Source organism: Mustela putorius, unplaced genomic scaffold (assembly GCF_011764305.1).
Source record: "Mustela putorius furo isolate JIRA1106 unplaced genomic scaffold, ASM1176430v1.1 tig00003927_pilon_pilon_pilon, whole genome shotgun sequence".
Classification (NCBI taxonomy): domain Eukaryota; kingdom Metazoa; phylum Chordata; class Mammalia; order Carnivora; family Mustelidae; genus Mustela; species Mustela putorius.
The window spans coordinates 6,211,583-6,233,181 of record NW_025422072.1 but is presented as its reverse complement, the minus strand read 5'-3'; the positions used below and the strand labels follow the sequence as shown (position 1 = coordinate 6,233,181).

General features: G+C 34.9%; 1 protein-coding gene across 1 annotated transcript in view; it reads right to left on the bottom strand.

Moving 5' to 3' along the window:
- LOC101670523 (eyes shut homolog) overlaps positions 1–21,599 on the bottom strand; it is an 858,786-nt gene that overhangs the window by 754,547 nt on the left and 82,640 nt on the right. The window contains 1 exon segment of the mRNA XM_045069380.1: positions 764–878. Within this exon segment, the coding sequence (XP_044925315.1) occupies positions 764–878 (115 nt within the window).

The following is a 21,599-nucleotide window of genomic DNA, read 5'->3' as shown; positions in this document are numbered from 1 at the left end:
CAAGTAGGCAGAGAAGCAGGCAGAGGGAGAGAGAGAGAAGCAGGTTCTGCACTGAGCAGAGAGCCCGATGCGTGGCTCGGTCCCAGGACCCTGGGATCATGACCTGAGCCAAAGGCAGCGGCTTTAACCCACTGAGCCACCCAGGCCCCCCTGTTCACTCATTTTAACCACTCATTATAATTGCTTGGTGTGACTTGGTGAATTTATCCACTCTCCTTTCCATAGGCTTTAGTTTGTTTCAGATTTGTTGTGAAAATTCTTGAATATGCATAAATTCTTGAATATAACTTATAATTCTTCCAATAGGCATAGCTGAAAGTGGAAACGATGAGTTGTAGGATATGCCTTACTGTGTGTTGCACACCCACTGTGTACTTGTAAAGTCATTTCAAAAGCTATCTATCAACAAAAAGCATAATGTATATCCTAACTACCATACTAATTTTATTCTCTATCTAGTTTAAGAGCTTAGGGCATTAGTAACTGTGGTTTTATGTACACAGAGATATATTTCCAGGACTCAATTAGCTATATACTTATTTTAAAATAAACACACTGCCTAGAACTCTTGTTAACGTGTTCTCAACATAATTCTTATAAGTTAAAAATCTCTATTACTAAACTTTATATAAGTCATGTTTAAATATACATATAAAGGTATAATTCTCTGGTTTAGATTAATAAAAGCATTTGAAATACAGACTGCCTGAAGCTATTGTATTTTAAAGTGTTAAATTACTCTGCCATGTATTAAATTACTTACTCTGAATCTTCCACTTATATAGAAAGACCATCCTTCATTCAGACAGTTGATGCTGAGCAGTCTACAGTGGTCAATTACTTTCTCACAGTTTTTTCCAGTAAATCCTGGCAAACAACTGTAAACACATCCATGTAAATAAGAAAAGTTACAATTTAAATATTTTCACAAAAGCCTATTAACAGTCTGACAAAAATAATAATGCTTTGTTTAAATTACATACAACATATATTATTACCTGATACTTTCAATCATTAATTTTGTCTATGCATGCTTGTGTTCTTAGCAAAGGAGAAGAAAATGATCTATTTAGTGAGAATCAGAGAAAGCTATATTCATTTAATAGATTTAATATTATCTTTTGTGAATTTAACAGCAAAATCAACTTTGGCCTAACCGAATATTTAACAATAAAATACAGGTTTAGGAATAAATATGACAATTGTTAAAATGTGACAAAAGGGTGACAAGTGATATTTCTAATGCTTAGTAAAGCCATTATATACTGATGATGTGCTAAAAGGATTTAATGATACACATAAATTTGAGACATAGTAAAAAGTGTTATAGTCAACTATAATGATATGGTCATAGTTAGGCTACTTATAGGGTTTTATTTACTGTCATCTTTACTTTTTTTTCCCCCTAAATAAAGCAATCTTGTAGTATAAGTGTCTAGGAATAAGCTTTTTTGATTGTAATGGCAATGCCTGATATTAAGCTTTTGATTGCCAAGGCAATCATGTCAGATATCCACCTTCAATAAATATATTGTTGGCTGTATGACACAGTTACTAGCTACACAGAGAGATAAGAAGACAGGCCTGCCCCCCACCCCACCCTCCACCATGAGTTCCCTTTCTACAAATCCCTGTGTAACTAATTAACTGACCACTACCTTTCCTGCTCCTTAATTCCCACTCTTTCATTCTAAATTCAACAATAAAGAGTGAATCTGGGAAACCTTAGGTGCCCCACTCTTGACCCCAATTAAAGCAGAACCCCAGGTCCACATAGTTTCTCTTTCTCTTACTCTGCTAGCAACTTGGCTGCTGGCCTGTGAGTATGCCCTTTACCCACCTCCAGGACTTGAGTAATAAACCTTGCTTTTCAAGAATCCCTGATGGTTGATGCTAGGTACATCTTGCAAGCATGAGAACCACAGAGGCCACAACATTGGCTCCTGTGGAGGAAACATACATGGAGGCTGCCACGAGTATTATCAGCCCTTGTGAGTGCCCCAGGCATTCTTAGCTGGTAGCATCTCTATACATAGGTTGAGACACACACAAAAACAAATCTGGATTCCAGTTTACTGCAATTCACTAGCTGCAAACAACAAGATGCTAAGAATACTTGGTGTACTGTCTTCCTTTGCCCTCACTCTCATTAATCTGTGAGAAATATTCCTGTACTTTAAATCACATTTAGTAAACTTTCTATTAAAAGTGAATGGAGGGGCGCCTGAGTGGCTTAGATGGTTAAGCATCTGGCTGGCTCAGGTCATGATCTTCAGGTCCTGGATCGGGCCCCATGTCTGGCTCCCAGCTCAGTGGGGAGTCTGCTTCTCCCTTTCCCTCTGTCTCTTCCCCTGCTTGTGCTCTCTCTCTCCATCTCTGTCTCTGTATTTCTCTGAAATGAATAAATAAAATCTTTAAAAAAAAAGTGAATGGAGCACCAAATTAAAGGACACTGTGTCTCTCTAAAGTAGATACTAGAGATTTTAAGATGAAATAGTACTTTTTTGTTCTTCTTTTTTGAGAGAGAGAGAGTGAGAGAGAATGTGTGTGTGGGCGGGCAGGGAGAGAGAGAGAGAATCTTAAGTAGGCTCCACACCCAGTAGAGAGCAAGCGCGGTGCTCAATCTCATGACCCTGAGACCATGATCTGAGCCAAAATCCAGAGTGAGGCACTTAACAAACTGAGCCACCCAGGAGCCCTCAAAATACTTAAGACTAAGTTGTTACAATCTGATTTAATAACAAAGTGAATTATATCATATATTAATTATTTAAAATATAAGAACACAGGGTAATTTCATAAAAGAAGGAATCAAAGGTCGTTGACACAGTTTAACTGAGATAAAATTTGTAAAATACTTTAGTAATTCTCTTTTGCCACTGTTCAAAACACAGCCTGGTATTTTCACCTTGTAGAATTAAACCATTCCTTCATTTATGTCAGGAATACCATCCGGGTTTTTTTTTAGCACCTGCTATGTGCCAGCCACTAGGCTAATTGTTTTAACACTATTTTCTTATTTTCTCATTCAATCCTTATAAACCCTGTGTGATACATATTATTATCACTATATTAAATGAAGGAACAAACTCAGAGAAGTTAAGAGATTTACTTTGGTCCTATCATTAATTTTAGAGCTGTTATTAAAATTAAGTATGGCATTAACTTTAGATGTACTGTATCTGCTACTCCATTAATTAAACCTGTTAGGACATGTTTACCTTACTTCCCTCATTCTGAGGTTCTACCTAGAAACCAAGAAATTACTTCAAGTACCACTTTGTTGTGAAAGATATCATTTTTACCCTTTCCTACTGGGGACAAGGAGTAGCAGGAATAAGGAAGCACCAGAATATTCTCAGATTTTGGCGAGTTGTACTTATCATGTCTCAATTCCCCTTTGAGAGGGAATGAATCAAATTGTCCAAGACCAGTTAAGGACATGTGTGGTATTTGGCCTTATATTATTCTGGAGTATGGTTTTCAAAGAGAAGGATCAGAGCTATAAACTAAATGAAGGACTAATATTCAGTCCTTCATGAAATCATATCAACGGTTTGCTGAATGAAGAAGATAGGGAGCAGCAATTCTGAGAAAGAAACAAAGCAGAACATATTAATTATGAAAATTGTGCCCAAGTGTAAGCACTCTCACAAATATACTAAGAAGGAAGCCCCAAAACACCATCTATAATACTTTACCCAGGGAGGTTTAACCCAAAGGCACAGGAAACCCATAATGAGGAAATTTTCCTGTTAAGTTACAGGCTATCAACCCTCCATGCCTAAACTCTTACTTATAGTTTGAAATCTAAGAGGAGCTTTTGAATCCCATATCCTAATGATATCCTAACAACTCCGCCTGCAGCCAGGAATGAAAAGGCTTGAATAGTATTCTTGCTACTTAAGAACTTAAACCAGAGAAAATAAAAACAAAGAAAAATAAATAAAAGCAAACCCTAGAATAATATGGACAGTTTGAGAAATTCTATTATAAAAGTGCAAGTAAAGATGAAAGATGCTAAAGATAAGGGGAAAATAAAAGAAGAGAGAAATTTCAAATAGCCTCAATTGAGTTTGACTTAAGTTAAGCAGTTTATGAATGCAATATAGAAGATAATATGGTGAGATAGTTTATAAATAGGGAGGTGACTTAGTGGTTAACAAAAATTAAAATAGAGCCAAATGAGTGAAGAAAGAAATGCTTTGAAATAAAAGTAGATAGAAATAAAATAAGTTCAACATAAACAATAAAGTCTGAATTGTCACCTCACTCCCCCCAAAATGTCAAAAGTAGTGTATAATTCATATTTGAGAATCTATAACAAAAAGTGAAAAAAAATTTAAAAAATGAACACTTAAAACAATGTGAATGATAATTTTTTAACAGTTTGATAAGGACAAACACACTATTTTATGAAGTAGTCTGTGTGAATATCAGAACATGATAGCTAATATTTAGCAGTTTAAATAATTCTATACATTTTATTATATTTAGGTATTTTTACCCTTTCTATTACTATTACCAAGGTTTAGTTCTACCTTCATAAAATAAACTATATTGGCCTACTTATACATTCCCTATGACATTACAATATTAAGCAAAACTGATTTTTTAAAGTTTTTTTTTTACACATGTACAGTACCCAATAATTTTATTTTAAATGAAGACTTAGTACAAAATTACACTGACTACATTTCACATCAAGAGAAAAGTACTACAATTAATAAGGCCAGAGTCATTTATTTAAAAAGATCATGAGAAAGATATTTTTCTGGAATGTGTAATTAAGAAATCAAGAGAAAGAACACAAATATGCAAAAATAAAAAATGTAAAAGGGAATATGAGGACAAATGGAATCTAACAACACTACATATTCCCCAATGCAAATATGCCAAAATGTTTATGTTGAAATATAGATTGTCAAAATTGAATGAAAATAAGAATAGCTGAATAGAACAAAATATTTGGCGAAACAAACTAAAAGATGCTGGGTTTATTTATTTATATGGATGAAGAATTCCAGTTCCTATGAAAGAGATGACTCCCATGATATGTAAGTCTTAAATCTTAGGAAATATATGCTGGTTATCAGAATTTGGATGCAAAAGCCTCAAAATGTACAATAAAAATTGTTATCACCAAACTCATATTTGAAAATGAAAATAAATATGTTGTATCATTGATACCAAATTCTATTTCTAGGAATTTATCCTGAAGAAATAATCAGATGTAGTAAATATTCATTTATATCCCTATTTCCCCCATGATGTTCCAAACGAAGTGCCTACAGAAAGGATAAAACTGCTAATGTAATAGGTCATTCTAGTCCACCGCCTTAGTCTATCACCATTGCTTCCACACGACCAATAATCCAAGGACATTATAAACAAGAAGCCAATTCCTGTCCAAATTGTCCGTTTTTCTTCAGAAACCTTGGTCATCAAAAGTTTCCTGTTGTTGCTGGGGGGAGGGGGGTTGGGAGAATGGGGTGGGATTATGGACATTGGGGAGGGTATGTGCTTTGGTGAGTGCTGTGAAGTGTGTAAACCTGGTGATTCACAGACCTGTACCCCTGGGGATAAAAATATATGTTTATAAAAAATAAAAAATTAAAAAAAAGTTTCCTGTTAAAGAATCTGATTTTTATTGTATATTTAAAAATATATTTTATTTAACTAATTTAGCACCAATTTAGGTTTTGTTTTTGTTTTTGTTTTTGTTTTTATATATAAAGTGTAGACTTTGTGCTATCCTATTACTCTTGAACAGAGAAGAAACATGCTCTTCTCAGGCAACTGCAAGTGGTTCTCCATGACTAGAGCTCAATGTAAATAATGAGAGTAGCAAGAGATGAGAGGAGAAAGAGATAATGAAGGAATTTGTTAGGAGTTAGCAATATTCAGAAGGAAGGAATGGGAATGAAAGAAAATAACAACCAACCAAGTATAAAAGATGAAAAAGTCCTTATATGAATCAGTCCTTATATATAATCAGTCCTTATATGAATCTGAAGACTATGATTAACTTAAATTAACTGAAGTTCAAAAAAAAAAAAAAAGTGAGATTGAGGTGCTTCAGAGGGTCAAAGAATTGTCACATAAACCTTTAGATGTGAAATTAAGGTGAAGCCTTATTTGCTTACCTTCAAAAATGCTTGTTCCCTCCTATTATCTGCCATCCATTGGTATATGTTGGATCATGTAAATACATGGTACTGCTCATGCTACTACTTATCCTTACCCTGTGATCATTTCATAAATTCAAAAATTGCATCACTAGCCTTTCATGCTGGCTCTACTTCAACAGCTGCCACTCTTCCCAGAACCGTGTGTCAACTTTACTGCCCATACCTTCACTTCTATTCTACCCCAACCATGCCAAACTTCCTACTGTGCATGCCAATACCACTGCAAACGCAGGCTGTTTCTCAGCTTTCCACTGCCCATGGCTTTGCTGAGTTTGCTGATAACCTCTATTACTCAAACTTTTCCTATAAAGTAGCTAGGGAACTGTTCTACCTCCTTGGAGATCCATGTATTTAGAAGATTCTAATAGCAGATGTCTGCATACTTGGGTCCTTTTGGTTTACATATAGCTTTTTATTTTTTTTTTTATTTTTTATTTTTTTTATTTATTTGACAGAGAACACAAGTAGACAGAAGCAGGCAGAGAGAGAGGAAGGGAAGCAGGCCCCCTGCTGAGCAGAGAGCCCGATGCGGGACTCGATCCCAGGACCCTGAGATCATGACCCGAGCCGAAGGCAGTGGCTTAACCCACTGAGCCACCCAGGCGCCCCATACATATAGCTTTTTAAAATCAGAAGACCCATGGATGAATCTAGGCACTGGTATTCATCTCTACCCTTGGAATAAATACTCCTTTTTGGAGAGAAATAGTCTTTCAGGGTTTTACAGATCCTTTCCTCCTCTTCTTTTTTTTTTTTCCCCTTCCCTTCTTCCCTTTCTCTCTTCCTCCCCCCCTCCCCTCCTTGCTTCCTTCCTTTCCCTCTTCTGCTCTTCATAGTCCAGAAAATCTCTCCCCCAACCGAAGGAAAAAAAAAAAAAAAGGATAGAAAGAAAAGAAAAGAAATGAAAGGCTCCAAAACATTTACATTCTGTTCATGGTAACCTTCTATTTCTTTGATGTATAGCCAATCACATAATCTTTACTATGTTTTTTTTGGGGGGGTAACCAAGATTAATTGTTTCACCAATCTGGATACTTAATTTTCCCTGTGGAACCTCATATTTCTTCCTCATGATGTCTACCTTCCTTTCCACTAACAATTCCTGAGGTCTTGTTCACATAATTTATTTCTTTTAGTTCTTGACCTTAAATACAGTTTCCTCCATGGATGTCCGTCCCATCTGGTTCAGGAGCCCTATTTAGCACATATTTTATATTATATATGTACCTTGATATTCCTTCATTATCTATTTATAGTCATCTATGTGAGTATATGAACATGTATGTGTACACATGCACATGTACGCACACATACATGCACATTTTAATCTTCATTTTTAATCCATATTCCTTTTTTGAGATTTTTATTCTAGTCCATTTTATATTTAGAAAGAATATTTCCTGTTATCTTCTTAAGATAGATTGCCTGGATAATAGGTTTTCTGATTGTATAAATATAAATATTTCTCTCACCACCCAATATATAGTAGTCATGTGTAAGATTTGGAGGAGGCAATATTTTCTCTTGGTAGTCTGTAGATGCTTTCTAAAGCTATAAATGTTATACCACTGTCCTGAAGCAACTGGTGTTGAAAATAAACAATGTGATGCCATGCTGATTGCTTTTCCTTTGTAGGTAAATTGTTTTTCCCTGCCTTAAAGCTTGATAGATATTTCACTATTTGCTTTTATCATCAATCTAGCTTGGATAGAGTGTTTTTAATACTCAGACTCAGCCTTTGCTCCAGCTCACAGAAATATTCCACAACTTGATTAATTATTACTTCTCCTCCATATGTTCTTTTTACTCCTTCTAGAGCTGCTATCATTCACATGTTAGATCTCCTTGATCTATTCTTCAAGATACTCAACTTTCTTCATCATGATTCATTAACTAATTCATCCATTAAGCTCTTCAGAAAATAATCCTTGAGCTCCTACTGTAGGTAGTTATTTTTCTAGCCACAGTGCATATTCAGTGAATAAGTTTTTGTTCGTTCATTTGTTTGTTTGTTTTTCCCTACTGGGGTTCATCTTTTAGTGGTAGAGGACAGGAAATAAAGACTTAAATATAGAATATTTCAAGAGAAATGCCGGTTACAGTGTATGGCAAGCACAGGTGGTTGCTGTTTCCCCAAAGTTTGCATCAGGGACCACTTCATGGGCAATTACTATTTCAGAAGACCGGGATAAATTTAAGGTGGGGTCAAGTATGTAGATGAAGATAAAAGCAGATGCCCATGTAGTTACTCTTTACTTTAAAATACTTTTTCCATAAAGCATTGTAGATTTCTATAATTTGGATTAGCACTTCCCTTCTAATTTTCCACCCATGTTGTTAATTTAATAGTATGTTTTTTAGTTTTAGTCTTGATATGTATATATATCTATGTGCTCTCCTCTAGAATCTTTCACTTATTTGACTATGGTGATCTAATTTTCATGAACTTTTTCTCCTCCAGAGATTCTAATACCCTCAAGTTGTGATTGTTTCATTTTAACTCATGTTCCTCTCCTAAGTCTCTGGCCTTTCTTGCATCCAGTATTTTTCTTTGCTAACTCAGTGTCTTAAGTGCAGTATCCTTCAGTGAATGGAAGGAAAAATTGGGCCAAGAAAGTTGACGCATCTAGAGCATTATTCTTCTCCTTAGTGTCACAGATCTGGCCTCTGTCCTTCGTAGTATTATTGAGCAAACTCTCACTGACAGCCTTGGGTCCTTAAACTCAGAACTTAGTTGACTATATGGCAAAGGATAACAAGAACATTTAAGTAGGTTGATTTTTGACCTAGTCAAAGTGTTTATACTGATGAAGTAGCTGCTATAGTCTGGTTATTGTTCTGTTGTTCTTCCGCTAATTGATAAATGCTTCCTAGCTCACAAAGAAAGAGAATCTGCATAAGTCCCTTCTGTTGAGATAGTCAGGGAAACTAAGACCTAACTCATTTTAGCTGCTCGAGGTGTCTAGTAATCATTTTGGTCAAAGAAGTCAGCTGTTTTAAGTATGGGGAGAGGGGAAAAAATGCTGTTCAGATCACCATGTTCCTGGAATATCCAATGTATGATTATATTTTTGTATAAAACTATTGTTTTATAGTAATTATTAAGGTAGTAGGAAACAGTAAATATTTTTTATAAAGATGGAGGGTAAGAGGGTTGTAAATAATTGTGATGAAAATGTTTAAGGTGTTATTTTTAGTGGTAAAAATGAGTTAATATATAGAACAGAGGACTTGAATTAGATACATGTAAGGAAAAGAAAAGGAAGATAATGGAAATAAAATATGTTAGCGGAAAAACAAACATGCTCTTATCTTCTCCTTTTCTTTTTCCTCCCAAAGTGATTTCCTATAACTGCCTGAAATGTCTCTCCATTATTGGGCTGCATTTTGTCAATTAAGTCACTATTTATTAGACAATTAGCTGTACTCTATTTCTTGGACAGAGTATCCCAAACTTTGTTGAATGACCTATGGAATACATTCTACTGTTTTAATAAGTGCTAGGCTCTTTGGGGGACAAAGCCTTGAATAAAACAGAGTAATAACAGCAAATTTCATCACCAGCATCTTGACAAACAATTCACATAATGAAGAAATACTGAATGAAAGAAGAAATATATTACTACATATATTTATTTTTAAAGTGTACAAAATTCACAAAATAAAATGAAAATCAATGAACCTACACAATTAGCAAGTTTTTAAAATATATTTTTCAAAATTTCCTTGACATTTCCAATATCAAGGAAAACTTAAACTTAATAAAATTAAAAATAAAATGTTCAGTGCTATTATAAATAATTGGTAAGGAAGTTATTAAAGAAATGTATTACAACAATGAAGTAACCACCACAACAATGAAAATTGAAAATCAAATATTATCTGATTTTTTTTTTTTTTTTAAAGAGCTAGCTTCAAAAATAGTATGTTAACAGTGTCACTCCTGGATTGGGAACATCTTCTTGATTAAAGTTTTCTAGCTGCTGAAATGGCTTTTTCAAACTCTAGACTATTCTAGGAAATGGAAGGAGATGGTTATAAAGTAACTCGAAATAATTTTCTCTGACCCTTTTATCTTGAAATACTCCTATCACTTGTTTGAAGACTTGGAGGAGGTTTTGCTACATATTTTTTTCTGGGTCTGTACCATTGTATTACATGTGAGTTGTAATTTTTGTCACAAAGAAAGCATTATGGTTCACTTTTGTCTTTTTGGTTTCATAATATATAGATGGAAATTCTGATGCAGAGTTACTTGTATCAATTTCAACACTGTCACGTACCACTTCCACTTCTTGGAAAAAACCATTTGAGTGAGATAGACTTATTCTTAGAACAGAAGCTTTGCAATACCACTATATGCTTGCTTACTGTGACTTGTTAGAGCATAGACAAATGTCTAATTTATACACTCATTTTATCAATTTATTTATTTATTTTTGCTTAAATTGAGTAATTGAGTCATCATCTGGATTTCAAAACATATGATTCATATTTCACAGTTCCTTAAGCTTTAAAACAAGGTTATTAGAAAAATAGTTGTATTGTCTAATGAAATTTAGCATGATATACTAATTTATAAGTTATAGCATTATACCATTTTACAAGATAGGGAAGACAATGCTCTTCATTTGCCAGCAACACTGTAACAGTTCCTATTTTACTTTGAGTAAAATTCTAAGACTTGGACTGGCACGCACGGTCTGCAACTGTTCCTATCTCTGGTTTCCTTTCCATTTTCACTACTTTCCCTTGCTTTCTCCAGACCAATTACACTGGTCTCATTAGAGTGATCTCAGTAGGCCAGGGATTGTGCATCATGTACTTCCTCCCTCATGCACTGTCATGGACATTTTTCCTCCTGAGAGTTGCATGTTCCATCACCTCACTCAAATCACTTTACTTAGTAAGGCTTTCATTCTATGTCCTACATATACTTAAATGAGGTCAAAACAGGAAGGTCAAGTGGAAGGCTATCAAACTGTTCCAGATGAGAGTCTTTGCTGGCTTGAACAAGGGTGTTGACTTCATAATGATAAAAATGTTTGTATCCATGAAATGTATTTATGAGAGAACTTAAAGGGTCTGCTAATGATAGACAATAAGTGGGCTGAGATAGAGACAGAGAAATCAAAGATCAGTCTAAAGAACATTAACAGAAAAGCAGGTTTATCCAGGGATTGAAAATCAACCCATTAATTTGGAATATATTAAGTGTGAGATGCCACATTAGACATATGTAAAAGAAAGCGGACCCAAGTTTATCTGATGGGATGGAGAGTTAAACAGGTTTTGTGTTTTCAGATTAATAGAACATAGAAAAAGAGAAGAAAAGAGTTTAAGAATGGATATATAGCTATACTCTGTAAAAGTTAAATGAAGACCAAGGCCAAGGGTGATGGGCAGAGGAAAGAGAATGCAGTCAAATGATTAGAGGTGCCTACTGGTTGTATGAAAAGAATTACATAATTTTGGTGTTAAAGTACACAAATGAGCTAACTTGAAATACATGAATTGGTGACCAGAGAGCAGAAACTTAAATCAAGATGTTGTAGGGTGTGCAATTACAGGTCAGGACAAATTAGAACATATGACCATGGAAAATTTGCCAAGATCAGGAGGAAGAGGATAAATCATTGCAGAATAATTGTCAAAGAATTTAAGTAACCACAGTGGGTGGATTTACAAGGTGGTTATCAAAGACATCAGGGAAAGTGACAGCAGTGGTAGAGAAAAGGACAGCAAGCCAGATGCTAAATTCTTTAGTAGGAGATGGGTGGGACCTGAGAGAAGAAAAGATACTTGAAGAGTAGCCTAGGGAGCAAGGAACAAAGAGTTAGAAAATGGTATAGATGATGTCTTATGCTAAAAATAGATAGGCTTTTCAGGAGGAGAAAAAAAATGATCTGGATATGATAAAGAAGGGCAAAGCTTTCCATATATTTCCTTACCAGTGATACACAGGTTGTGGAGGAAGAACAGTAGCCACCTAAAGATCCTCAGATTTCAGTTAGAAAAAGAAGTACACAAAAGAGACTGTGTGGTATTGGAGAATTTGCTGCTAACAACAGGAGATCCAGAAGGCATAGCAAAAGAGTACTGGATATTAAGAAGTGTTAGATGTTGTGCAGAGAATTAAGTTCCAGTATACAATGGAAAACTTAGAGGTTACACAATATTAAGTCAATCTTTATGCACAGAGGTCTACACTAACTTCTGTCATAATGTTCCATTACTTATTATTTACAGGGAAATTAATAAGTCCAGGACTAATGAAATGAAGGCCATACTGATGTGAACATACGTTCCCAAAATGAAGCAGTTAGGGGATTAAATTTCAAGATGACTTCTTTCAATTATAATTGACTTGAAAATATAAAATTATATTAACAGTAGCAGGCTACTATTGATGAGGAAATGTCAATAATATCCTAGATATTTTCCATTGTGATATAGTTTAAAACCGGTATCTGAAATGATAAAACTATGCATTATAATGGACTTTTTTCTACACTAAATTTCAGAATGATTTATTCAAAATAAGAATTTAGCCTTATAAATATGGCTATTGATTTCAAGCAAAGAAAAACTCAGCAGTCATCTTTTGATATAATTAACTCTAAGAAATTAAGGTTTCCTATTAGTGGAGAGTTACTGAGTGACCAAGTGGAGGCTCTCCATTAATTAACAAATTCTGATTTAAATGTGTGATTGCTATTTTAAAACATACCTTTCAGACTTAATGTGAAAATGTAACTTTATTATATGTTGAAAGGAAATATGTTGACCTATGCATTTCTGTGTATACAATGTTCTATTTCAAAGTCACATTGCATGCTTAATTAGGTTTGCCTGTGACACAAACTGAAAACCCCAATTTTACCCACAGCTGACATGGTGAGACATCACGCAGACTAATGGAATGCTGAAACTGACTTTAAAAAAAAGTATGTTAATACATTGAATTGACACTTAAGCAGGGCAAGCAGGCTCTAATTGTAACTCAGTGAGGAGGAAAAAGGGAAATTAAAAAAGAAATAAGCTGTAAGAATAAAACAGAGCACCATTAGCCCATGAAATATCTTAGAATTTCAGTGGAAAAATAAAATTTAGAAAGCAAACACATTCATATCATAAAATTTCTGATTGTTTAAAAGATATAGTATTTATGTATATATTTTCCAATATCTAGTTTATGGTCTTTTACAAAGATGACTCTCAATAAATATTTGTTAAACAATTGATTTCAGAGTAGAAAAAATTGATGTAAGAGAAATACTCCATCTGGTTTTATTAACATTTATTTCCTGATTAAGGTTTCCTCACTTTATTCTGGTTGTTCAGAATGTGATTGTCTTTACCTATGGAAAATATTAGTGTCATTGCATTCAGCAAATATCCAAATAGATAAGTGTGTCTTCATACTTGTGAGTGTATGTGTGTGTGTGCGTGTGTGTGTGTGTATGATGGCAATATTAGGAGTGTGGTTCATGATAGTCTTCAAAGCCTTTATGTGGTATTATGTTAAAAATGCTTCCCACACTAGTATATAGGGGAGGATTCAGAATCCTGGATGTCAGGTCACAATGCCCTTCCCTCACTACCTCTACACTTCCATCAGATAGGATGATGATTACCTCTATCAGGGATCCTAGAAAGCCTCACTGGAACTGTGGTCTGAAGTATCTTGGACATTTCTCATAAATGGAATGGGGTTCACAGAGACCTGCCACTTTAGCACTGCCTTTGGAGGAGCTTGCAATGGCTGTCCCCTGAGTTGTGTGAGCTCTGATAAGTTGTGTGACCTTGCATCTCCACCTTAAAGCCAAAGCTCACAGTCGGCCTACTATGATCTATGTTTGAGGCCATAATGGTTAACCACTTGTCGCCATTTACCCCAGATACTGCAAGAACCCAGAACCTCTCAGGGCCTTCCTCACCATTTTAATCTTTCCCCCCAATCTTTTCTATACACATTTTTCATTTTGACTGTAATCTTTTCAGTGGCGGCTACTCTTTCTCCATTATCCCTCATATTTCAAGGGTTGGATCAGGTAGGTGTTCTTTTTCCTCATTGTGTCTTCAAAGGATCACTGTTACTTCCTTCGTAAAAATCTCAGTTATTTGAGGATGATGCCATTAAACCATGCTACTCATATCTCTTCTGATTGCTTTCATAGTTGACCCTCCTGGGCATTCCCTCTAATTCTTTAATGTGTAACACCTGGTTTATTATATCTTTTTCTAACATAATTCCAGTCTTACTTGGTTATTTCAATATCTGCTGAGTTCACCCACTTAAAATCCTTGCTTTTTGGAGGAGGATACTGAGGAAGATCTCAATATTCATCCTAACTTTACAACCTATTCCCACTGTAGTATTCCACAGGCTACCATCATGCATAATTCTTACCCTTCTTAATCTTAAATTCCTTAATATTAATTTCAAGTATTTCATATTCTGCTCAGAGCCTAATTTCTCTTTCCAGTTAACTCCCTCTAGCCCTTTTCTTACCCAACAATTCTCCATTCCTCATAATCCACTGACTCTACCAACACTTCAATGTCTCCCATCCCCTATCAGGTCATCCCTTTAATAATTACCTAAGTTATATTATTACACGGTCCATTTCCATACTCACTTCTTGCATATCCTCAAATCATTTGCCCCATTTCCCTCCTTTATTGTTACCTGGTCAAAATCCAATCCTTGTTTAATTCAACACTCAGGCTATTTTATGTGGGTCTAGGAATAACAACATGTGGTTTGAGGATGTTACACTTGACTATAAATTCATCTTCACTAATTCTTCATTTCAATTAGGATCTCTATTGATATGTATCAGTAATGTATTATATTTCCCTCCTACTCATCCATATAACCATTTCACACCTTCTTATCTCACCTTGCTTCCTACTTCACTTGAGGAATCAATCAGAGGACAGTTTCCAAATGATGACACACCACATATTCAAAGCACCTCTGTAAGTACAAATATTCTGCTTTGCCTGCTATTACAATTGATGTAACATACGCCATCCTATCAAAGCCCACCCCTTTGCTTGTGTACTGTATATCCCATCCTGTCTTGCCTAATATTTTAAAATTACCTACTTGAATGTTCTTCAGCTGCCACTCTATTACTTATATTGCTGATACTCTTCACCGGGAAAACCCAATTCTTTCATTCTATTCACTTCTAAACTGAGTCTAATCAATATTTCCCCCCTTCTTTTTCTCCTCCTTTTTTTGTTTTGTTTTGTTTCGGTATCCCATGTAGGGAATGAATTTTTCTCATTATTCTGTCAAAATGTTCCTTCAAAAACTAAAAATAAACAAAAAACAACTACAAAGCAGCAACAGAAGATTGATTGTCTCCTCTTGCTAATTCCATAGATCAATTTTCACTTACCTCTAACTAGATCTAACCACATACTTTGAAAAGTATTATAAAAGTATAATATAAATATAAAAAGTATATATATATAAATAAAAGTATATATAAATATATAAAAGTAAAATATTTTGAAAAAATATTTTAAGAATATTTTAAGAATTTTAAGACAATGTCTACCATTGGTAGACAATTGGTAGACATTGTCTTAAAATTCTTAAAATATTGTCTACCATTGGTAGACAATTGGTAGACATTGTCTTAAAATTCTTAAAATATTCTTAAAATATTTTACAGTTTCTGTAATACCTTTTGTATTTTTTCACCTCAATTCACTGACTCCTGCATTTTAGCTTCATATTCCATTCCTTTAACTCTTGGGTCCACAGTCTCTGTCTGCAAGCTTCTCACTTCCCTGTCAAGGCTCATTGTAAACTAATCTCATTCAGTTTCCTGGGTTTAAATACCATCTCTTTGAGGCTAGCTTTCAAATGCATATATGTAGCCTAGACCTCTCCTGTAAAGTAAAAACTAGCATACCAGAAAGCTTACCTTAACATCTTCACGTGGCTATATGATACATCTCAGCTAATACATGGAACACTGATTTCTTGATTTTTACCCCCCTCAATCATGCTTTCCTTCTTGTAGACTTCTCCAGTTTAGAAAATTCTATTCCTAACCTTTCGATGGAGTAAATAACCTTAGGATTAAGCCTGACCTCTTTTTATCCAGCCCTTCAGAAAAATACTGAACCTTCTTTAGTGCTATATTCCAAATTGCGATCCTTAATTACCATCATCACTTGTCACCTTAGTGGTGGTGTCGGTCATCACTATCTCTAGGCTGTTTTATAGTAGTAGCCTCTTTGTCGTTCTCACTACTTCTTTCCTTGGGATCACACGGTCAGTAGTCTAGTCTACAAAAGTGAGTCAGTGCTTCTTTAAAACAGTATCTATCTACTAAAATATAAACTTATTAAGAGGATGCTAGTTTGCCTGTTTTTCTTTTCTTCTTCCTACTGCAGTAGAAGAGTTTCTTTTAGTAGGAAAGCTTACGGAACAGCAGGCACTCAATAAATAGTTATTAAATAAGTGAATGAATGAGTCATTTCATTTCACATCCAGAGGAAAGACCTTCCATCTCAGTGGAATCCAAAGTATTTATTATAAGCAAATTAAATAATGGCTTAAATAGTTTTTTAAGGAAATGTTCTCTATGTGTTACATTGGAAAGGGTTCCAGATATAGAAATGATTAAAACACAGATATTCTCTTGAATATGGTATAGAAGAATGGACTTTTCTTTCTTTCTTTCTTTTTTTTTTTTTTTTTTGATCTTATTTATGTATTTATCTGAGAGAGACATAGAGACAGAGAAGAGCAGGGAGCAGAGGGAGAGGGAGAAGCAGGTTCCCTGCTGGGCAGTGAGACCAACTTGGGGCTCCATTCCTGAACCCTGAGATCATGACCTGAGCTCAAGGCAGACACTTAACTGACTGAGCCCCCCTGGCGCCCAAGAATAGACTTTTCGCAGTAATTCAAAATTATAGTCGATGAAATAGTCAACTGTGTTATAAGAATATTTTTTTTTAGTAGGAAATAATTAAAAAATAAACTATGAATAGTAAAAAAGTTAACTATTTAAAATCTGTGATCGAATGGAATTTGGTTTACCCAGATTTTGGCTTTTTAAAATCTTTTCAGTCCTACACTTATTGGTATTTTTTTGGCTGTATCCCTTTGCTAGATTTTCTTACAGTGACAAGATGGCCTCCTATACCTCAGCTACATGCTTCAAGAAAATAATGTCAGTGTCACTATAGAGATTGACTGTTTCACATTCCTTTAAAATCTCCAGGAGGAGGTTTAGTTTCACCCAAGTGCAGACTTTTTGGCAAATGGTTATTTAAATTATCAAAGGGCAAAAAACATGTCAAACTTATTTTAAAACAATTCATTCCCTGTGGCTAACAAAAAAGGGTTTTAAAAAACCTCTCTTTTATTCAATTTGTAGACAGAGGGCAATGATAATAGAGAAGAATGGGAGACAATTCTCTGGTTTCTGTTCTTCCATTTCTGTGTCAAGTCCTGGCGGTTCCCATACCATAATATTCACTCCCAACGAACTTCTTGTCCAGACAGTGCTGACTCAAAAGGTTATGCCACTCTTCTGGTCCTATACCAGAGGAGCTTCTGAGTCTTCGTATAGTTTAAAGTCAAGAAATTCAAAACTCATGTGCATGCAGCTTTCTCTTGTTATCACACTGTAATTATATTAAGAGTCACTGCTGCCTCCTAAAGGGTAGATAAGGATCTGCCTCTCAGGAGCCCACAGATAGGTAGACATCCAATCTGTCTTAATCTCTGAGATCTCATCCCCTTTTGCCCCCTCCAAACACACTTCTGTCTCCTGTTTCCCTAAGCAAAATCCTCTCTATTGTTTCATAGTTTGCAATTCATTATTTTGTTATGTTAGTCACCATACAATACATCATTAGTTTTGATGTAGTGTTCCAAGATTCATGGTTTACATGTAATACCCAGCGCTCCATGCAATATGTGCCTCTCTTAATACCTATCACTACGCCTACCCATCCCCCAGCCCCTTTCCTCTAAAAACCTGTTTGTTTCTTGGAGTCCACAGTCTCTAATGGGTTGTCTCCCCCTCTGATTTCCACCCCTACCTTCACTTTTCCTTGACTTCTATCTGGGTCCTACTACTGTGCTGCACAATCAGCAGGTCAGAGGTGAGAAAAGAATAAGGTCAGATATTTATTTCCCCTACTTCGCCACCACTAGCATGTAGGTTGGTAGTAACTGTTTATTGACATAAGTTCATAATTCATGTCAGAATGTTCTGTCCTACACTTCCCTCTCACTTCTACTAACTGCAATCTTAGCTTTCCCTCTCAATAGTATGGAAAGGAAATAGCTCCCCACTGTTTCTAAACTCAGGATGATTAATCAAACATTGTTGGTTTCCCTTAGTCCTTCTCAAATCCTTTAGTTTTTTCATTCACTATTTCTAGATTACTCTGAGTGAAACATTCCTTTTTGGGCAAAGCCATAGCTGATTTCAAGTATTCAGAGAAACTCCTCAAGCATTCTTCTAAATAATTACTTTCATTTTCTGCCATCACTGTATTCCACAATCTATACTTTATTTTAAAAATTTTAGTCAAGGGGCACCAGGGTGACTCAGTCATTTAAGTGTCTGTCCGCAGTTCAGGTTATGATCCCAGGGTCCTGAGATCACCCAACGTCAGGGAATCTGATTCTCCCTCTCCCTTTGCCCCTTCGTCTCACTTTTTTTCTCAAACAAAAAAATAAAATCTTAAAAAAAAAAAAACTTTAGCCACCCAAAATAAATAAATTATGAAAATTTTAGCCAAAGTATTAATACCTCAATCAAAAATTCCTCAGTAATTTCAGAAAATTACCAAAATTAAGTTCTACCTATCTGATAACACCAAGACATCAATTATCCATTTTCTTTTTCCAAAAAATTCTACTAGCATTCAGCTTGTTCCCAGTAATGCCATTTATGATGGCTCAATACCATTACTTATTGCTCTTAAAAATAACATATTTTTATGCTAAGTTCATAGACACCTAAAGGTTTCAATAGTCTAGGTGTTAAGGGAAATGCTAGTTTATAAACAGTGGTAAAACTTAACTCGTTTCTGACACTGTTGCTGTGGTCACTTAGGTACCAAATTAAATTCTCATAACTAATGATTTACACTATTTCTTTTTTTAAATTTTTTATTTTTTATAAACATATATTTTTATCACCAGAGGTACAGGTCTGTGAATCACCAGGTTTACACACTTCACAGCACTCACCAAAGCACATACCCTCCCCAATGTCCATAATCCCACCCCCCTCTCCCAAACCCCCTCCCCCCAGCAACCCTCAGTTTGTTTTGTGAGATTAAGAGTCACTTATGGTTTGTCTCCCTCCCAATCCCATCTTGTTTCATTGATTCTTCTCCTACCCACTTAAGCCCCCATGTTGCATCACCACTTCCTCATATCAGGGAGATCATATGATAGTTGTCTTTCTCTGCTTGACTTATTTCGCTAAGCATGATACGCTCTAGTTCCATCCATGTTGTCGCAAATGGCAAGATTTCATTTCTTTTGATGGCTGCATAGTATTCCATTGTGTATATATACCACATCTTCTTGATTTACACTATTTCTCAAGGAAGTAATTTTGTTTCAGTTCCTCTCCCATTTCATCATAGGAGTTTAGATCCAGTCCATATATTTAAATAGAGAAATTGATACCATCATCAGTATTCTATTCTCTTCACTTAATTTTACCTCTTCTCAACCCCACTTTTCTTTTTTTCCCCCAAATTCAGAATATAAGAGCAAAAGCTTGGGTTGAAGTGTATGGATGTAGGAGGGAACTAAATGTAGGAGGATTTCTGCATCAATGCTATTTGAGCTCAGCTCATCTTAACCAGTAACTCTTAAGTATGGTCTCCAGAACAGCAACATCAGTATCACTTGAGAATTTGTTAGAAATGCACATTTGTGGAATCCCTACCCCAGACTGATTGAATTAGAACTATAGGGGTGGGAAATAGCTGTTTGTGTTTTAAACACCTCTTCAGGAGATTCTAAAACAGCTAAAGTCCATTGCAGCCAAAGTGTGAGAATCATCGATCTAGAAAAAAACACACTTTTTAAGATAGCAAAACACAGATTTTTTAAAAACTTTTTAAAAAGGTATTTAAATTGAAGGGCTTTCATTTTTTCTCTTTATTTTCAGTCATTCCCTTAATTTCCTTTGGGACAAGAAAAAGAGACTCCAAGACTAATTTTTTTTGTTTGTTTTTTGGTTACCTTTCAACTTCATACTTTGTTAATTTATATTGATTATGTCTCTATGATTTCATGTGAGTCAGAGGTGGTAATGATTTTTACTGTCAGGGATGAGTTTAATGGGTGGGAATCTGGGTGCTGGAAATTCTGCTCCTGTGTTCCACATCTGTATGATATCATTGATTTCTGAGGCTTAGGTTTTCACTCATCATTCAAATTGGACTTTGTTATTTCTGCCTTGTTGAGGCAGTTCTGTGTTTACTCTCTTTTCACTTTCCTTTTATTTTACCTTCTGTTAATCAATGGTCTAATTTAACCAGAGGAGGGTACCATGTTTTTAGTTCAGTAGATTGGAGATGAGCACAATGATTGCCAAATTCTTGAACAATGTGGTCATTTCAACAATTAGAACACATGTAGTGGAGTTCACGTTTATTTTGTAAGTTTAATTCAAACTTGTCACACTAGCTTACCTATGTGACATATTCCATCCATCCTAGAGAAACCTAACTGGAATTTTTACAACATCCATCCAATCTAGCACAAGCTTAACAAAGCATTCTAGGTTGAACGTCATATTTTTAAAATTAAATCTATTAATTAATAACATAACAATCAACAGGGAGTTGGCAGTAATGCCTCTGGTTATATAGTTTTCCTGTTGATAATGAAATTTAAGACAAAGCCTTCCACACCATCAGAATAATGCTAAAAATAAGGGCCAATAAAATCATCATACTTAATAAAAATAAAATAAATATGTATGTGAATATATATTTATATATTTACACAATGCTATCTATATTTTTAAATGTTGATCATTTTTCTATGTATATTTACAAATATATTTGCACTATAAGGCTCAGAACTAGAAGTTATAAATTAAAAAGTCAGTATTTTTAAAGGGATAGCAATTTAATTTATTGATAAATTAATATAAGATTGAATGCATATACAGATTTGCCTGGACTGGTTAGAACTTCCAAAATATTGTTGTAATGAAGAAGCTTCTCCTCATTTTCTTTTGAAAATGTCACATTTTAAAAGCTTAGTGTGTTTTTAAACTTAGAAATTAATTTCCTTTTGAAAGTGATAAAAATACTGTCCTTGGTACATCTGTGATATGTATGCATATTCTGTTTCTTTTCAGTATATTCAAGGCTTTCCTGTACCAC